This window comes from Botrytis deweyae, assembly GCF_014898535.1.
Source record: "Botrytis deweyae strain B1 chromosome Unknown BDEW_056, whole genome shotgun sequence".
Taxonomy (NCBI): Eukaryota; Fungi; Ascomycota; class Leotiomycetes; order Helotiales; family Sclerotiniaceae; genus Botrytis; species Botrytis deweyae.
This window is the reverse complement of record NW_024066263.1, coordinates 5985-26281: the sequence shown is the minus strand read 5'-3', so window position 1 is coordinate 26281 and position 20297 is coordinate 5985. Positions and strand designations below refer to the sequence as shown.

The window sequence follows — 20297 nt, the reverse complement described above, 5'->3', positions numbered from 1 at the left end:
ACCCTCTAACCAAGGATACATATCCCGCATACGCACTCTCTCCATCAACAACCAAACACACCACAACACAAATTTTCTTTCCTTCCCATAAGCATCAAGAACTCCACACAACCGTTCCAAAAAAGATAAATTCTATCAACCAAAGAAGAATTAAGAAACTCATGGAGTCCGTGTACAGAAAAGTTCATCAGCTAATCTCCAAAAACACGCATAATATCTCACTACATAACATAACATGCACTCGTCAATTCCCACAAATTTCCCCTCTTTACCTACTTATCCCACCATTCCCACCATTACAAAAACACAGCACTCACCACTCACCACTCTATCTATCTACAACCATCCCAACCATCCCAACCATTCCAACCATCCAGTCATCTAAACATCCCCAACTCTCAAACACTTGCTTTCCCATTTCCCATTTCCCATTTCCCATTTCCCATTTCCCATTTCCCATTTCCCATTTCCCATTTCCCATTTCCCATTTCCCATTTCCCATTTCCCATTTCCCATTTCCCATTTCCCATTTCCCATTTCCCATTTCCCATTTCCCATTTCCCATTTCCCATTTCCTCAATTCCCATCCCCTCATCAACAAACATCCCAACAACACAAAAACCAGCACACACACACACACACACACATCCACCAAATCGACTCATCTAACCACAGCAATCTAGCGCTTTAAGATATTCTTCCACAAAGGAGTTCCATTGCAGAACATTCCTCACTACCATACCCCCTCGCACTAACTCAACACCCCAAAATGTTCCTAGTCTCCCAAAAACCATTCCAGAAATCTCAATGTTAGCTCAAGATATCTTCTCTTTCCCTCAGGATGATAGGTTAACTATCTCGATTCCTTTTGATCAAATTCGTTTTAATGAAATCCTAGTGTATGACACCCAAAGACTCTCCCTCCGTAAAAGCATCACCAGTGGTTTTCTCGTAGGCTCTAAAACATTACTCCCATCCACTCACCTCTCTCAATTTCAACTCTGTCTCTCATCACCATAATCTATACAAATCGGTCTTCACAATCACGCAATAAAAAACTAGGAATCTGACAGAAAAAGTGTTATTAATCTTCAGAGAAAAGATCTCTAAAACCCTAATTACGCCCCGTTGCATTCCATTCTGCCCATCTTGAAGTCAACTTTCAAGCTCAAATAAAACCCAGTAATATAATGTAACCAAGTTTTCCTTTCCTTCTTCACTACAACCATTTCTCACAACCATACAATTCAGATCGCTCCAATGCTTCAAAACCCAATCCAACCCCCCATTGATTCCCTCAAATCTTTTCAAACCCTAGTAAGAAAATTATTCAAATCGTCGAAAGATTGACAATAATGACTCCGTTTTATATGCATGTAATTCAAATATAAATCTCTTTCCATTCATTTCCCTCATAGTTGACCAGAAAGAAGTGCTTCAGTTGCTATTTAAAAGTTAGTTGACGAAAAATCTGAATTGGGAATAAGTGATAACATACCAGAATTAATATAAGCTCTTCTAGCATCAAGTGAAACACCAAATCTCTTCTCTAACTCCATCTTGATACTCTTTTTCGTAATTGTCATCAAATCAGCTGTTCTGAGAATATCTCTAATCTCTTGCAAGATAGAGTCATCACTTGGCAAACCTGCCAAATTGGACATTTCCATTTCTTGTTGACCGAAATATTGACTTCCGCTGAATTGACTAGCTCGATTTCCTGGTGTACCCATTCCCATTTCTGATGGAGCCAATGAGAGACGGGATTGATATGGATTGCCATTCTTAGAGTCGATACCATAACCATTGTACTGGGACATTGAACGAGATGCTGGAATGGCGTATTCCGAGACGTTAGGTTGATACTTAGTACCATAGGAATATCCTGAAATGACAGATCTTCCATCATCATCTTGTTGAGTTTGAGCTTCCCAAAGCTCGGCTTGATAGTCTTCCCATTTCTTGTGTGGAATAGATGCGGGATCAAACACTCCTTCATCAGTGATGACAATCTGTTTACCCGACTCTCCAGTAACAACACGAGTGTTACCCCAAGAGAAATCATCCATATGCCAGAAACTATACAATGGAAGACACAAGGAGTACACAGGAATGGCAAGGATGTAAAGAATCATCCATCCGATCATCTCCCATTTGCGTCGTACGATGAAGATGATTGCTTGCAAACCATAGATTGCAGCAAGTAGAATGAAAGCCGTGACAGGAACAAAACTTGGCGATTGGATAACGAGGACGATGAGATAGACGATATAAGCAACAGTGACCGGTTGAACCAATGTGGAGATCAAATCAATCATGACAACGAAACGCATACTGAAGCAGCAGAAACCACAAAGTTCGGACATAGGCACGAGTTCCGCAAGATTGTGTACTGTTGAGTTAATCCAGCGACGACGTTGAGAAAGGAAGACAGCCCAGGAGTCAGGAGCAATAGTCCAAGCGTGAGCGGTACTGATATACTTGGTCTTGTACTTGGCATGGTGTTTCATGAGAAGTGTGGTCAAGTAACGATCTTCTCCCAAATGTAGCAAGTTCTTCATGTGAAGTGTATCGACTCGAATGTTGGCATAGGCTTCCACAACTTCACGACTGACGAATAGAGGCTTTCCGGATTCTGCAGCTCGAACACGATACATTGTGAAACAACCTGGCAGACAAGTAACACTACCAAACAAACTTTCGAACGCTTTCGCAAGATTGTGAGAGATGAAGTACTCATAAACTTGAATCATAGTGACGAATGAAGATTTGGAGTTCGTTAATGCCGTCTCTCCACAAACACCGAGTAATTTAGTATCGTCCAAGAATGCTGAAACCATTCGTGAGGCAGAGTCCGCTGCAACGACCGTATCGGCATCAATTTGTAACATGAATTCATAAAATGTCGGATTGACACCAATGATATTGCGAATTTGATGATACATTTCAAGCTCGAGAGGGCTCATCGGCGCATTGTAGTGAACACGGTTCAAGAATCGCATTATGACCATTTGAGAATCACGCTTTCCTCTGTTTCCTGGTTTGGAAACTTCAGAAGGCTTGCCAACTTTCACGACGACCAAGAAAGGAACGATATGACCTTGGACCTCGTAAAGACCGGAATAACACTTGCCCATATTGTGTTGCTTCATTCCTTCTCCCAAAGACTCAAAGCTCAGGGGTTCAGGGTCAACGGTGTCTGATACCCCAAGAATATCTAAAACGATGCGTGGAGTAGGTCTATCGTTACCTTGACCAATAATCATACCATCACAGATAACAACCAAGAGTTTACGCTTGTCGTCATACTTCATTCTGGCAATGGAGTCGATAGCACGTCGAAGAGAGTCCTCGTCTTCTGTATAGACAGGCACTTGACAGATGACGAACTTATCCAAATTTTCGGGTATGTTTTTGCCACCGAATTGAAGAGCCGCGAAAAATTTGAAGACGATGACAGAGCTAAGAATGATCGTGATGGCCAAAATCAAGTACTCAGCAAATTGACACTTGATAGAGTTTCTAGTATCAACATCTGCAACATAAAAAAGATTATCGAGACAAATCTTCATTCTAGACCGCATCTCATCACTAATGGCAAGAGCATTCCAGTATTTCGTGACGTCCTTTCCAGATTTTTGTTGAAACAAGTCCACGACCAAGGGTGACATGAAGTCGACACTAACATCCGAAGATGCAGTTTCGCCCTCAGCAACAATGATTTTACGACCTCCAGAAATATACTTGGTAAGGTCATAGACTTTACCATCAATGATGCCGATCGAGTCCAATTTCGAAGCAAGCGTTTTCACATATGACGCCGTATAACCAATATGACCCTTATAATAACCGGACTCTTTAAGCATGATCATTTGCTCTATGAACCAATCGGGACGGGAATCATTCTTGAAGGCACGGAAGTCATGATATGCAGCATTGGCGTCTGTGCTACTGACTGTAGAGGCGGAACCACTGACATTAGAAGAAGTGTAATCAAGTTGCACTGAAGGATCGATAGAGCCTGTGGTTCCTTGACAGAGAGCCGATACTTGAATCGGAAATAGGCCAGTAGCATCAATACCAGCGTACTTCAAGATACTCTTTTGGGGTATAATCGAGGGGTAGTGACGAGTTGAAAAACTTGAGAGATCAAAAACCGTTCCTCTAATGGCAACATAGGCGTCGTTGCTTTTCCCATCGTACGACGTCAACTCAGCTGCGCTATAAACGTGTTGAGTTGGACAAATCAATTTTGGAAAGATCACGACGAAGAAAGCGGAGAAGAGACAAGCCCACCAAATCATCATGTTGATCGCAAGCTTTTCTCTCCAAGCCAACCGAACGTCTTTTCGAGGCATGCGACCGATCCATCGTATCAAGAAATCAGGAATGAGCCAAGTCATCAAGTAGACCATTGCTACCCACCTCTTACGACTCGCGCTGACTCTAACTTCCTCTACCTCAACCATGGTCTTTTCATTTCCCTTCTCAGCCAATTGCTCTTTGGTGTCCAAATTACGGAACATATCACCTTGACCAAGAGCTGAAGCACCAGCATCAGAGCGTGCATCGTCTTGGCTACCAAAGTAACCAGATTTCTTATCTCCATAGAACGCTCCAGGGGATGGTGTGAGTAGAGCGGCCCCAGGACCCAAAAGACGTTCTTTTGAGGCTCCATAGTTTTCACCGCCTGGTGTGAGTCTGGCCTCACCACCATCATCAGATGGTAATGGGTAGCGTCCGGCGACGAAACCACGTTCATCCAGTTTCGCAATTTCCGCCCAACGCCTCTCACTGAGAAATATTCCAGTGCTTCCAACTCTAGCCTCGTTAGATGGCCATCTTTTCTCTTCAATCACATTTTCAGCCTTTTCTCGCTCACTTCCAACCAAGATTGTTTCGGTGTCTGCAAGTCCGAGGAACTCTCCGAAAGGAATGAAGATGCTAAAGTCGGCATTTCGTAACCGTTGACTGATTTCAGCAATACCGAAGGTTTGAAGTTGCATCCGTACACATTTGCTGTCGAATTGATTTGCTATGCGACGGTCATTGGGCTTAAGACAGAATACAAAGTAGGGGTTCGTGTTTTGTGAGTTGAGAGCTTTGAAGATACTGTCCAAGGATGACAGGTACTGTGCAGCAGCGCCTTGGTCAATATTGAGACCTTTTCTAGATTTGCTTCCAGAATCGATAGTTTCAGAGATGTCTTCAACCGAGTCGGCTGCATTCTTTGAGCCACCGAAACGACTTGGTCGATCCCCCTTTCGGCGCATGACACTTGGTTGTCTTAGAGGCTTCGAGCTAACTTGAGCTTGCATAATAGTTGACTTCTCTTGTGGATGAACCATACGTTGAAGAGCTTCTTGACCAAAGAGCTGGCCTACAAAGTCGCTCTTCGTGTCACGAATCAAGTTCATAAGATCTCCCGAGATGACTTCTCCATTTTCTTCCACCAAACCCGCAACGGGATATTCTACTTCTCCAGCAAAATGCTTGACTGTGAATGCAGCGGAAGCATTGTGGGTAGCAAAGTTACTTCCTGGGAGCCTGGCAGTTGCACTACCGACTGTTATTGCGGGGTTCTTGCCCTCGAAACGTTTTCGCAAGCTTTCTAGTAGTTGCACGTCGGTCTTATGACGCTTGGTTTGATCGTCAAGGATACTTAAAAGACCGTTACCATGCTTGAGAAGACCCCTAACGGCATCAGAATTGTCAAAGTAGCTGGTAGCTGCAACAGTTACTTCTTCAGTTTCGAGCATATCGGCCTTCGATTCGAAAAAGCTTTGCAAGGTAAAGTTATAGAGTGCTTCCGTTGCAGCATTGTTCAACAGTTGATCGAGAGTTGAGTCAGTGGCAGGCTGTTGAGCAAAACCAGGGAAATCGACAATGGAAATGGTGTTTCCAACCGACTCTTCTGGCGCGCAGACTCTTTGATTGATGCTTTCGATAACATATGCTACGAGTAACGAGTATAAAGTCCTTGCTAGTTCGTCTGCATTGCTCTTAGCACCCTTAGGATCGAGCATCACCGTCACCCTTTCTCTGTGCAAAATTTTGGTTTTGTATCCAAGAGTGGTTTGCAGATCAGTCGCTCCAACACCCAAAAATGCTGCAATGATAGAGAGAACATCCTTGTTTTTCACAGCCGTGAATTGTTGACCACCTTCGTGTGAATAACCACCACTGTCGTCACCCATTGCTGCTGTATTTTCCGCTGTTTCGAACTCAAGTTGACCAATGTGAAGAATACTAGCCAAAATCTGGCAAATCTCGGCGATCTCACTTCTTGGAAACTCCAACTTTCTCAATGCTGTCTTGAATAGCTGAAACCCTTCCGCATCGTTGATTCCCACTTTGAGTTGCGTTGGGTGACCAAGGTATCGCCATCTCTTTTGGCCTCCAGTAGAAAGTCGATTACCGGCGCCTCCATGGTCTGCGGATGAATCTAGTCCCAAATGTGCCTTCTCAGCGGCACTGGTACCAGCTAAAAGGTAATACAACACATGAAAATTCCTCTCTCCAGTCGGTACAGCCGCAACTCTACTCCTTTCTAATCTGTGATCGAGAACCTTTCCACCAATCAAGGTTGGGTTGACTGTTGATGCTGTATCGTATTGAAGCTCGAAGAACAGACCTGCTTTCGAAGCGGTTGGGGTGGTAGCTGTTTTAGTAGATGTGAGAGTATCGAAGACGTATGCGGACAGAGATAACTTGGTGGAAAGAGGTGTACCGGATTTGCTCAGTAAAGCAGAAAGCAAATGGGAACGAACGGTGGTTTTACCGGATCCTGATTCTCCTCTGTTTGTCCAATTAGTAATACGTTTTGGGGAATCATGAATATAACATCTTCCACTTACAAGAAGACTACGGCTTGGTTCTCAGTTCTAGCCCCAAGTCTTGTGTACGCCTTGTCGGCCATGCCCTCGGCGCCCCCCATTGCACTCCCTTCTTTACCTCCATCTGGACCTTTTGTCGACGAAGAATATGTGTTGAGAGATATTAAGGCATGAGAGGACAGATCTGCCGTTGGTAATGAAACATGAAATCGACTCGCAAGATGTGCAGTTAAATGTGTGTCTGATTGTAAATGGGCTGGCAAGGCAGGAAGGGATGGCTGCGAGTGAGCTCCGCTACTTGGATTATTGAGAGCCATGATGGATGGATTTGGGTCGAAACCCTTAACTTTTATGTTTTTGCGTCAATGTATAATCGATCCTCTGAAAATCTCGAGTAAGAAGTATGATCGATATTGAGATATTGGACCGCGTTTGGGGGTAAATGTTGGGTCAGCGAAGGGGTAATTCAGGTTCAAGTTCTTGAAGAGAACGAAAGACTCTATTAAAAACGGACTAAATAGCGAGTGAATTATGAGCAACAGATGAAAGCGAATGTATTGCAAAATTGCCCAAAAAAAAGGTTCAAGGAAGCAATCCAAAAGAAAAAGAAATGAATATGTTATTGATGTTGATGTTGATGTTGAAGGGGGAAAAGTTGTGAATCCCTTCTTTTTACCCAAAAACAATGGACTTTCCTTTTCCTACAAGCAGCAAGTCAAGGGAAATATTTTGGGTAGGTAGGTACGAGAAGATGATTTGGTTTAATGTTTACAGGGTTAGATGAATATTTTGGGATTTTGGAGATTCGATGTTGTTATGGTCTACCGTAATCATTACTTGGGGTTTAACATTTCTCGTGTGTGAACTATTTTAAGGAGGAACGACCAGGGTTTACATCAGCAGGGGAGTTGCGCCATGAAGAAATACGGACGGAGGATATATTACATAGTACATGGTGCATAGTGCATAGTGCTCACTCAATGACACTCATATAGACATATGATATAGTAAGGAGAGAGGGAGAGGGAGAGAACAGCACGGCAATTTATTTAAACTTGCGAAAGAGCTTAAATCCCGCCTCAGACAGCTCACCACATAAGGTTATTTGGAAGATCCAACAATAAGAATAAGACTCGGAGGAAAAGAAAATCCAGAAGACTTAAACATTCAGAAATCCCCCGAACGCGAACGAACGTGCTCCATAGAAAAAAAAGCTACACGCCACCACCTCGTTCCAGATTTTTTATATTATTCCATCAACACGAGAAATCCAGCGGATGATCATTGAGGAACAAATCAACATACCCGCATACTAGATAATCAAAGATCATACACAGCCACCAATCAATAACAAATGCTTACAAAGGACTTAATCGAATCATAGGTCATCATAGGTACTCATCTCAAGCTATTCTCACTCACTCGCTCATTCACTCGCTCGCACAATGTTATTATGAAAAGCCTTCTTCATCGCTTCGAACATTCCCCATTGATTGGCACGCTTGGCATGATAGGAGTCGAATGGAAGAGAAGAGGAAGTGATGGGGAATTTCGAGGGAACGAATGGGATGGGGATGGATGATAGATAGACCAGCCGATCCACATATTATCAGGACTCCTAGGGACTGATTGCATCAGAGAAAGCGATCAAGTACGAGGTAGATGGGTATCACAAGCATCAACCCATCTCGCTCATCTCGCCCATCTGGCCCATCTCGCCCATCAACATCTTTTACGAAGTACAGGAAAGTCAGGTTTAATAGGTATAATACTGCATCACAATATCCAATGTCCGTTTTTATATGTGGTTATGTGATACCAGCGTATCATGTTATGTATCGATAATTGACACACACACACACACACATACATAGTACATATCCTGCTCTCGGCTTTTGATTTACTCCTTTCTCCTCTTGCAAAATTGACTGCTTTTATTATATATTAAGGTACACGCATATAATATAAAATCCATACCTACATCGTACTCGAGTACTATACACCCATCCCCCCAAGATCCCCCCTCCCCAGTACACTTCAAGGCGTCTTGCCTTCCGCCTCCATTCTTCCTTCTACCGGTATTTTAATTTTGACGCCCGTCAACAACTCAACATACATATAGTGGGGCTTTGGGGGGGGATCGTTCCGAGGAAGTTCTAGAGACGCGACGTCCGCCCAAAATTTCCTTCCAGCAGTTCCATTGCTTAATGAGTAAGCCAACTTAGCCAAGGGGTAAGTCAAATGTGGGTAGATCTTCAAACAACAACTGACTCCGAGTATCTTTAATAGATTATAGATCCAGGCAAAAATAATATGGATCGATTGATTGCTGGATTGATTACTGAGCAGGGTTAATTTTATAGTCATCTATTAGGTATATACTACATACAACCATATGCCCCTTATTTCTTTCAAGCATCAATCTTTGACTTTCGAAATCATTCGAAGATGCTTGTTATTAAATGGATACCAAATTGTGCAGTTTTCTGTTCGTAGGCAGATGAATAATTTATCTACAGTATGGCCTACCGAGGGATTGTATCCCCTTCACATATCTTCCAACTGCATGATCACTGTGAGGTGTGTGAAAAGAGGACTCGGCGCTTGCATGTACATACCTTTGGTGATAGATGATGATCCAAGCAAAGCACGTCGAGCGCACCTAGGGAGACTCGGAGGATGGACAGACAGTGTAGGTACCTAGGTTGATGGATTGATGGAGTAAGGATTCACAAAGCTATGGGCAACTTTGGGAACACTTTGAGTGATTGATCTATAATTGAAATGCCAAAATGTGTTAGATCGCAAGGTCGTTTAAATCATATGTGAAGATAGCGCTGCAAAGATCAGGTCTGAATTCTCAAATGTCTCACGATGGGGCACGTAGTTACGATATTGTCTTCGATAGACTTCGACTATGGAAAACTAAGAAGCTCCCTAGTACATGTGGATTTCTTAAAATAAACGTGAAGTTTGTCGCTGTTTTAAAATACTCGTACTTGGGTAGGTAGTAGGTACGAGGTGTAGGCACGAGGTATGGACCACCATAGGGTAGGTATGGATTCATTGAGGAAGATATTGAGAGAATACGATTGGATCGGAAGGGTGGTGAACGGTGGAAGGTGGAAGGTGGATGGTGGATGGTGGATGGTGGATGGCGGAAGGCGAATCGTCAATCGTCAACCGTTAATATGTTATGTATATCGTAACGATTCAAAGGGTCCAACTACCTAGACTACCTAGGCAGACTGGCAGACGCGAGGTAGGTAGGTACTCTTTCCTCTCCATGCATTGAATGCAGTGGCTCGAGAGTGGCAATTAAGTTGTATGAGGAACCTTCCTTGGAATCTCTGATAGCCACAACCACAGAGTATGTGTCCAGAACGAGTATCATGTATATCATTTAAATTCCTCCTCGGGAGATCAAATGCAAAGATTAAAACAGCATTGATCCAACCACCGCAAGTCTCGTATTGATCTCTTTCTTCTTTCCCAACATGCGGCTTAGCACGATAGTTTAACATAAATAATCCCTGGACCCATGGACCCATGTTCTGCAAAAGGCATTGATTGAGCCACCATAGGGAGACTTGGCTTGGGACTGGCGCACTGGAAGAGGAAAAGAGAAAAGAATTCCCGTCCGGTACGGGTACCTAGGTAGCGTGCAGATGGTAGGTTGGAAAGTCCGTAGGTTGCAGGTCGGACTTCGTAGCTACTAGGTAGGTAATGTTTAGATGTTTAATCTGTAGTGGCCATTGACTATTGTCCATTGTCCATTGACTATTGACCATTGACATTGACCATTGACATTGACCATTGACCATTGACCATTTTACCACTTCCCACTAGCTCTCTCTTTATTTATTTTCATTCCAGGGGATGTCACTATCGTCTACCGTAGTACCCTTTCCTGCTGGGTAATCATCCTACCTGCCTACCCTACCCTCCCCGGTAATCATTCTAACCCATAACCCATAACCCATAACCCAAAAGAAGTTATTCTCAAGTACCAGCCAGTGCAGTTGGTATGAACAGAACATTCCTATCATTTTTTGCTTTTGCATTTTCCTCATCTCATTCCGACTTCTCCATTTTGGGTGCCATTGATTCCATCTAATTCACCTCATTCGTTTGGTGAAGGCTGTTCCAGTCCATTCAGTACTTTTTTATCATCCTTTTAATATTCATTCCCAACTCTCGTTTTTGTGCACTTGCATCAACCCAATTTACACTTGCTCAGCGATCACATAAGAAAGAAGACTCCCTTTAGAATCAAAATAACACCGGTTAACCTCCCATATCCATACTATTGAATCAATATCAAAAGAACGCGACTGCCGAGACTCTTGATATCGAAGACATTTCAGCTACAAAAAAATCTTAGAAAGGGGTTGATTTGGGAAAGAATATTGAGTGTTGGAGTGTTGGAAAACATTGAAATCAACAAATAAGGCTTTGAGATCGAAGTGAGGGAGGAAAACCCCCCCCCATCTGTATTACACGATGGCGGGCAACAATCGAATGTCAACATATTCCATGACCTCTTCTGCTACAGGAGCCGCTCGACACTTTCACGCTGCGGGTCAACAATCATCTCAAGTAACAGCAACGACACTGTTAAACGCCGTTCACCACATTTACACATCTGGCCAACCATATCGATTGGATGCTAGCAGTAGCTTAGTTGTAAACACTTGGTTATCTGCTTCACTACCTGATCGTGAAGGGAGAGCGGGAGGTGTAATAGATTCAGCCTTGGCCGCACGAGCTTGGGAACATGCTAGAAGACGTGCGGAAGATGGTTGTATCGTTTTAGGGTACGAGGTCCATTGAACCTTCTTCGGATTTCAAAGCTAACTAGATCATAGTTCTCTTCACGAGTCTACTCCTTCCATTTTGGCTCCTTTCCTCAACACGCTCCCTCTGACCATTCCCGACTCATTATATACCGCCCTTGAGGTGTTACGACCATTTATTCACTGTGTCTCTCCTCAAAACCCAGCTACACCTCGTCAATCTGCTCTTGGTGTGACCTTGACTCTTTCCCTTGCTGGAAATCTTACCGCTGCGTCGATAGCATTATCCGAGGGTGGAATTGATACCAAAAAGGGGCTTTTAAACCTTCCATCCGAACCAGGATATCGAGCTTTCGACGTCTTCTACTACCTCCTCACATCTGCGTCGACTCCTGCCGAACGAGAATTCTTGAGCTTAAAACAAGCTTCTAGTTACGCGCTTCTGGAAAAGTCTGGTACATACGACCCTCCATCGTACCTTCCCACCGCGGATGACGCTGCTGCTGCAGACGACTTCAGAGCATCATTAAAAGCTATTGGCATCAAGGGTGCCGCACACAGAGATCTCATCTCAATATTAGCAGGATTATTGAAGCTAGGTGATACCTTGAGCTTTGTTCTTGATGGAGATGCGTTGGAGGAAATTTGTGAAGATGTCGGGGGTCTGCTTGGTTTGGAGCCCGAGGTTCTCGTCAAGCAATGCTCAACACAAGAGCGAGAAACTTTGATTGGTGGTCTCTATGAAGCCCTTGTAGACTGGGTCATCTTGAAGGCCAATGAAGCCATTGCTAGTGAGATGACCAGAATCAAGGATGGTGATTCTTCCAGCGAAGGGGGACCAGGAGCTCGAACCCCAAATACCGAAGACGACAATGGTGACACTGTTTGCATAACTGTTCTTGAGATTCCAGATCCAAATCTTGGGAAAGCAGCTGCAATGCGAGGTGTCTTTGACGATACTCAGGGTATCAATGCCGAAATGAAAGAAGATGGTGTTGATGTGGTTTCTGCTGGTTCAACTGTTATCCGAGAGATGCAAAATGCTGTCTCGGAAGTTGCTCCAGATCTTGGTATCATGACTGGACCTTCTGGGAGAGATCGTGAACACGAGCTCGAGAAGCGTGAGATCGTATTGGAGAAGGTTGCCCGTGAGGGGGAAGATGATGGTTTCCTCAAGAAGCTTCTGCTCCCAATCGAGGGTCAAGGTATTAATCTAGGCCGCAACGGTCGTATTGATCTCCCTTCCGTTCTTGGTAGCAGTCGTGTCTGGTATCACTTATCTATGCATCCTACCGACGATTCACCTGCAGCGCTAGCTTCGCTTCCTTCAACAACTTCGGCTTGGTCAGCGGGTGCCGTCTCACGCCAGCTTCGCGCATGGCGCTTGCCAGAATGGGCAAATCGACGAAACAAGAACTTGGATTTCACAGCCGATTTCGATTTCGAAGAATTCGTCCAACGATATGCCCCCCTTGGTTGTAAGGATGGGCGTGATGGTATTGAAAGCTGGGTCATGGAACGTGGTTGGAGCAATGGTGAAGTTGTCATCGGCAAAGAGCGAATATGGATCCGCGAGAGCGCTTGGTGGGAAGCTGAGACCATGCTTGACCTAAAGCCAGCCGAAGGGGAGTTCCAAAGTATGGGCGGGCCCGGAGGTATGGCAGGCATGCTGGGAGCCCACGACATGAATACAGGATACTCCTCCAACCCACCAAGTGGAAGCGGTTTCTTTGCTGGTCCTAATAATGATCTGACTCCTCTGGGAAGTCACGATAATATCATGAATCGTCAAAGTCAAGCCAACGTAGCTCGGAGTAACCTCGGAGCTCCCACTATCACACCATCGAGGAATGTCAGTGGTGGTGACTATGGACTCGGCTTCAAGGGAGATGATATGAGGGGGCAGGTTTACTACACCGATGAGAATGGAGAAATGGTGGATGACCCCGAAGGTGGCACCGCGAAAGCTGTTGTTAATGAAAAGGCAACAAACCAGCGTCGTATCTGGGTCGCCACTACCTGGGCTCTTACATGGTGGATTCCTTCGTTCCTCCTCTCATTTATCGGTCGGATGAAACGACCAGATGTACGCATGGCTTGGAGAGAAAAGCTAGTGTTGTGTTTCTTTATCCTCTTCCTCAATTGCTTGGTTGTTTTCTGGATTATTGAATTTGGCAAACTCCTCTGTCCAAATTCTGATAAAGCATGGAATGCGAAAGAAGTCGCCACTCATCAAGGAGATAACGATTTTTGGGTCAGCATTCATGGAAAAGTATATGATCTTTCCAAGTTCTGGAAGTTGCAGCATAGTGATACCTCTGTCACGACAACCTCCGATGTCATGCAACCCTTTGCTGGTTTGAACTTGGACAGCTACTTCCCGCCACCATTGATTGTTGCATGCCCTGGCCTTGTGACCGACTACACCTTGGTACTACTGGACAACACTACTGCTGAATATCCTGCCGGAGTCCATACATCTGGCAATCGCTCAGCGTATACAACCAGTAAGCTTTATGACTGGAATTGGTATGCGGACGTGTACACACCTGCAATCAAAGAGTATTACCATGGTGATCTAGTGGTGAAGAACAGTGCGATCAATAGTGAAGGCCAAAACGATCAGCATTATTGGGTCATTCTAAAGGGCAAGATCTACGACTTCACCAATTATTACTACACATTAAGTCTCTATACGAATGTGGCCGGCTATGATTTCATTGATGATTCCATCTATCAAATGGTACTCAGAAACCCGGGCCTAGATATCACGAGCACATGGGATGATAATTACAAAAACGCCAATTCATCTTATCAAGTGAGTATCCTCAACAACTTGAATTGCATGAACAATCTGTTCTATGCAGGCATTCCCGATTTTCGAGATTCCATTAAATGTCAGATCAACAACTACATTCTTCTTGCCTTCACAATTGTGTTGTGTAGTGTCATTGTCATCAAGTTCGTCTCTGCACTTCAATTTGGTTCGAAGCGACGTCCAACTCCTCAAGACAAGTTTGTCATTTGCCAAGTTCCAGCATATACCGAAGGTGAAGACTCATTGCGTAAAGCTTTGGATTCTTTGACAGCTTTACAATACGATAATAAAAGGAAGCTCATCTGTGTCGTTTGTGATGGTATGGTTGTAGGAGGTGGTAATGATCGCCCCACACCAAAGATCATCCTCGATATTCTTGGTGTAGATCCCAAGATCGACCCTCCCGCCTTGCCGTTTAAATCCGTCGGAGATGGCAACGAGCAACTCAACTATGGTAAGGTATACTCGGGTCTATATGAATTTGAAGGAAATGTGGTCCCATATATTGTAGTGGTCAAGGTTGGCAAGGAATCCGAGCAATCCAAGTCAAAGCCCGGTAACCGTGGAAAACGTGACACTCAAATTCTTCTCATGAGCTTCCTCAATCGCGTCCATCACAGAGCACCCATGAACCCATTGGAGCTGGAAATGTTCCATCAAATCAACAACATTATTGGAGTGGATCCAGAGCTTTACGAATATCTACTTATGATTGATGCCGATACCAGTGTAAGGGAAGACTCGCTGAATCGTCTCGTGGCTGCCTGTTCCAATGATGGTAAAATCGCTGGTATTTGTGGTGAAACCAATCTCGAAAACGAGGAACGTTCTTGGTGGACTATGATTCAAGTTTACGAATATTTCATCTCGCATCATTTGGCAAAGGCCTTCGAATCTCTATTCGGAAGTGTCACTTGTTTACCTGGTTGGTAAGTAATCCTTTTTCTAAGCCTCTACTCATTACATGCAGCATACTAATACTTGCTCTATAGTTTCACTATGTATCGTCTACGTACCGCTGATAAAGGCAAACCATTGATCATCGCTGATGCCATCATCAACGAGTACAGTGAGTGTGTGGTTGATACTTTACACAAGAAGAATCTTCTGTCTCTTGGAGAGGATCGGTTCTTAACCACATTGATGACCAAACACTTCCCATATATGAAGTACAAGTTTATTCCCGATGCATACGCCAGTACTTCCGCGCCCGAAACCTGGAGTGTTCTTCTATCTCAGAGAAGACGTTGGATCAATTCTACCATCCATAATCTAGCTGAGTTGGTCTGGCTTCCTGAACTGTGTGGATTCTGTTGTTTCAGCATGAGATTCGTTGTCTTCATCGATCTCTTCGGTACAATTATTCTTCCTGCTACTACAGTCTATCTAGGATATTTGTTGTACAAAGTCGGAACGCATCAAGGTCAATTTCCCCTCATTTCGATTTGTATGATTGCTGGTACATATGGTTTACAAGCTTTGATATTTATTCTCAAACGCCAATGGCAACACGTTGGATGGATGATTATTTATATCCTTGCGTTCCCAATTTACTCATTCGTTCTACCAATCTACTCATTCTGGAACCAAGACAACTTCTCGTGGGGTAACACACGTATTGTCCTGGGAGAAAAGGGACTTGCGAAGGTTGTGGCCGTGGATGGCGAAACATTTGACCCAAGAAGCATTCCTCTTCAACGATGGGATGATTACGCTTTACACAACAACCTTCCAGGCCGTCGCGGAGTAGCAGTTGAAAAGGCATATGATACATTCGATGATCAATACGAAATGGATGACATGAAATCCATGTACTCATCTGTCAAGCCAGCCTCCACTATTTTGACCGGTTTCCCTGGTCGCGGTCCATACATGCCTCCTCAATCTACTTACTCCGCAAACCAATACACCGATCACCCTCTCCGCAATCAATCTGCAATGTCTCTTCGCCAACAAGATCGTTCCGCCTCGCCATATCAAGACTATCCTGGCAACAACCGTCCTTCGATGCAAATGATGTCTTCTGACAATCTTCTCGGTGGTGGTCAAGGACGACATCAATCACGTTCGTCGCTTGGCTTCACAGGTGGTGCCCGCTCACCATTAGCGGGAGCTGCGATTGATAGACCTGCCAGTGGATTTGATTTCCAAAGAGGTACTGCCGGTCCAGATGATTTGCAGATTGTAGAGGCCATTCAAAATTGTTTGAGGGAGGTAGATCTAGATAATGTTACGAAGAAACAGGTTAGAGCTTTGGTAGAACAGAGGTTGCAGACGGAGTTGGTCGGTGAGAGGAGGACGTTTTTGGACAGGAGTATTGATTCTGAATTAGCTGCTATGTAGATGAAGACGGATAGGAATATCGGGGATTTCAAAATGGAGAGATGGGGAGGTTTGAATATGGTTTGGGAAAAGGGGAGGGGCAGAGGAGTGCTTAGCATTTGCGCGCATGTGAGCGATTCTGTCGGGGAGGGGAATATTTGAAATTAATCTCGAAGTTTTTAGGCGTATATTTCTGCATTGGATGGTTGGATGGATGGTGTTTTCTGGATTTGTATCACTCTTTCTTTTTACTTGAGACGGAAAACAATTCGGAAAAGAACGTACCTGAGAGCCGATAGCTAGCGGGCTGGTATATGAAAGGGAGGGCTTAATATCAGTGTGATGAGATTAGTCAAGAGTTAAAATGAGATCCAATCTTTTGAAAATAAAAATTCAGTACTGAGAACAAATTTCGACTACTGGTCCGTGGTATTATTCATTTGATATTTGAAATGTGACATTCACCATTCTTTGGCGAATGCATAATTCGGATAAGAGGAAGATTCCACTGGTTGTATGGACTGGCGGGATACTGCGACAACTGAATACGGGAATGTCTTTATTGAATACTGATTCATTCTCGTTGGTAATCTGATCTTGGAAATGAACAGTGCATTTTATCTAATGTTTCAATCTAGAAACTCCGTGCATGTATTCCCTTTCCATGTCGAAACTCTCTCCTTCATATCAAAATCCCCTTTATTCCTTCATTATTTCTACATTTCCGAATGTCCGAGCCGATTTCAGTCAGGTGACGAAGAAGTAGAGTCTGGATCATTCTTGGCCCATTCGAAAACAGAGGTTGAACCACGAAGACTTATCGGATAGATGTTCAAGTTTTGTCTCGTACTCGTTATTTGCAGGTTTGCACGAAAATATCTCCACACTGATAATGGTCAAGCTCTTGAAAGCTTCCTTGTGTTGAGCCAGGAGCCAAACAACTCCTTTTCCATTCGGGGTGCCTAATAATGCAGCACCATGACCATTGCTATCCCCCATTGACACCACACATCCCGATGGCGCGAGCCATTCTCCTCTTTTCTTCAGCACCTCTTTTATGACGTCCAATGTTATTTGATTCGTTACGTGGTGTTGGATGACGTAGTTCAAATTGCTCACTTCAGTGCCATGAAACTTGCAGACCTCAGCCCATTTCAAATATGTAATATCTGACCATCGACTGAGGTCGGGGATGATGGACGACTTGATGTCTTTGAGAAACGCTACTTGGTGCGGGCTCATGGAGTCGTATGCTACTATGACGCCGTGCTAAAATATTCTTGTGTCAGTCAATGTACAATCTAGTACGCTGGTAAGCTTAGCTATGGAAAGCTTCGTCTGATACGTCGTGACCGCTTACCGTAAAGTTCATGGCTAAATCATAATGAGGTATTGGTAGCTGAAGCAAAAGATTATTAGCTTATTTCCTTGAAAAATGAAACTCTGTGGTGTTCTTGTTTTGATATCGAAGAGTTTAGAAACTGATAATCATCTGATATTGAGATGAAAGTAGAGTTTCGGTTAAATAGGGGAGGAGGTCGAACGTGACAAATTCACGTCCGTATTCATGAACCAAAATACCAATATAAAGATTAACTGTTTTGGGGAAAGGCTTTCTCGGTGATTGGAAAAACTAAAAGTTCTCTCTAGCGACGTAATTTGACTTGAATATCACATTCTTCGGTAATTCCAGGATATCAAGCACAAAGCAACCAGAACTTTTGACAGTGTTAATCAAAGAGAACTTACCCTAGGGTCTAGAATTTTCTTTTTCAAATTAATCTCAAATCCATCCCATGACTCGATATCTGTGGAGATATTCAGAGCATTGAGATACACAAATAGTGGCCCTATCACGTTCATGGCTTCATTGGTTTCTTCCTGGTCGTCCCACTTGCTGTCCAGCAAAGCTTGGTGATTAAGTAGGCTTTGTTTTGGGTAATCATTTTTTCGTGGATCATTACTCTTTACATATGCTAGTAATCGCTTTCCGGATATTTGCGCCCTCAGATAGGTTGGAGATGCAACTGAATGTTGAGACATTGGAAATTATTACTGGACGTGTTTCTAAGGCCTTTGGGAAATTTTCGTAACGAGGATTTGTCTGATCTCAATGATAATGTAATTCAATTGTTTCCTTAAATCAAGCTGGCTGTGAAGAAGCTCGCTCGCTCAACTTTCGAATTTTGGTCGGTCAAGATAGAATCAGCTTTCTGATAATTTCTTCTAGTGACAAATTTGAAGAGGTTTTTGATCTAAACGGCCACAAACCCAGAATTTGATGAGGAGGCTTGCCGGTGTTATATACGCCTAGGATTTACTTCTATTAGATTCATAGATAATCATTGTGATGGCACTTGTAATACGGATGAATCATGTACGGAAGATAATGAGTCACATGCGAAAACAATTCAGAGGTATTGATAAGACAATTTAGCATAGACAAGAGCACTATTTGTAGAGCCCTATAACATTCAAGCTTTATCGCAAACTCATTGAGCTACTATATTAGCAAATTATCTTACTTTGAATGAACAGCCCTCTACAAGCACAATGATACACTAGACCTTATCATCCATATTGTCATTCTGACTGTATATCATACAGCTACTCGTCACTAATAATCTCGTGTATCGTGAATAGACACTCCCATCAATGGAATATGAGTCGCAGGGAATTTGTCGGCTTGGGAAGCAAAGGGTCAGTAGTTTGTAGTTACTAGAAAACTTGGGACCATTTAGAGAAAGGTTGAAGAGAGTGTCTGTGGAGGAAAGAGGTGGGTTAAAATGTCGAAACGAGCTAGTAAAGATAAATACCCCATAGAATCTTTACAACAGAAAACTAGAAAATGGAGCTTATGCTCATAATATCTGACGGCAATGACATGAAAAATCGTGGAGTTTGTAAGGGAGTTAGTCAGCTCAGATACTAGACTTCTATCGTTGTGTCGGGGCATTTCTTCCACATGCAGTAACCAAAGCATGACCTTGATTAATCACTTGAAGACCACTTTCACGTCTAAGGGAAGGGCAAATGAAATGTAAAACAGCTGATGTTATAGGATAGTGGTCATATCTTTTCATATGGTTGATTGCTATTTACTGTGCATGACTTGTCAACTAATTTCGACATGCATGTCATATAAAGATTACCACCTTTAATTGCTGATGTATACAGTACTAGGACACAGATAGTGGCTGATCACTCAAATCACATCAAAACTTATTATTAAAATCAATAAATTTCAATATAATTAAATAAAAAATTGTAATTTTTGTTTATATGAATTTATTTATTTTCAATTATCGATTTCAGAAAAATTTGTAATTTATTTTTAAAATTTTAAATGATTATATTATATAGATTTAAAATATAGAAATTTGAAAATTCCAGAATTTACTAATAAAATAAGCGAAATTTAAAAAACTTTTATAAGTTATTATTTTAATAACAAATTTCTAATTATATGATTTATATTAAGATTTAAAAAACTAGGAATATAGATTATTATTATATAAATAATAA

The 20297-nt window shown here is 43.0% G+C and overlaps 3 protein-coding genes across 3 annotated transcripts; 1 reads left to right on the top strand and 2 right to left on the bottom strand.

The window, feature by feature from the left end:
- Positions 1–1412: 1412 nt before the first annotated feature.
- On the bottom strand, positions 1413–7153 carry EAE98_011960 (uncharacterized protein; the record flags this gene model as incomplete). The annotated part of the gene is made up of 3 exons (XM_038959584.1): positions 1413–1444; positions 1499–6798; positions 6858–7153. 3 exons carry the CDS (start codon positions 7151–7153, stop codon positions 1413–1415), a joined length of 5628 nt encoding a protein of 1875 aa, XP_038804008.1.
- A 4186-nt stretch (positions 7154–11339) lies between these two features.
- On the top strand, positions 11340–16793 carry EAE98_011959 (uncharacterized protein; the record flags this gene model as incomplete). Its single annotated transcript, XM_038959583.1, has 3 exons — positions 11340–11653; positions 11705–15379; positions 15443–16793. 3 exons carry the CDS (start codon positions 11340–11342, stop codon positions 16791–16793), a joined length of 5340 nt encoding a protein of 1779 aa, XP_038804007.1.
- A 753-nt stretch (positions 16794–17546) lies between these two features.
- EAE98_011958 (uncharacterized protein) lies at positions 17547–18815 on the bottom strand (the record flags this gene model as incomplete). The annotated part of the gene is made up of 3 exons (XM_038959582.1): positions 17547–18041; positions 18133–18171; positions 18522–18815. The coding sequence occupies 3 exons, from the start codon at positions 18813–18815 to the stop codon at positions 17547–17549; spliced, it is 828 nt and encodes a 275-aa protein (XP_038804006.1).
- Positions 18816–20297: the final 1482 nt, after the last annotated feature.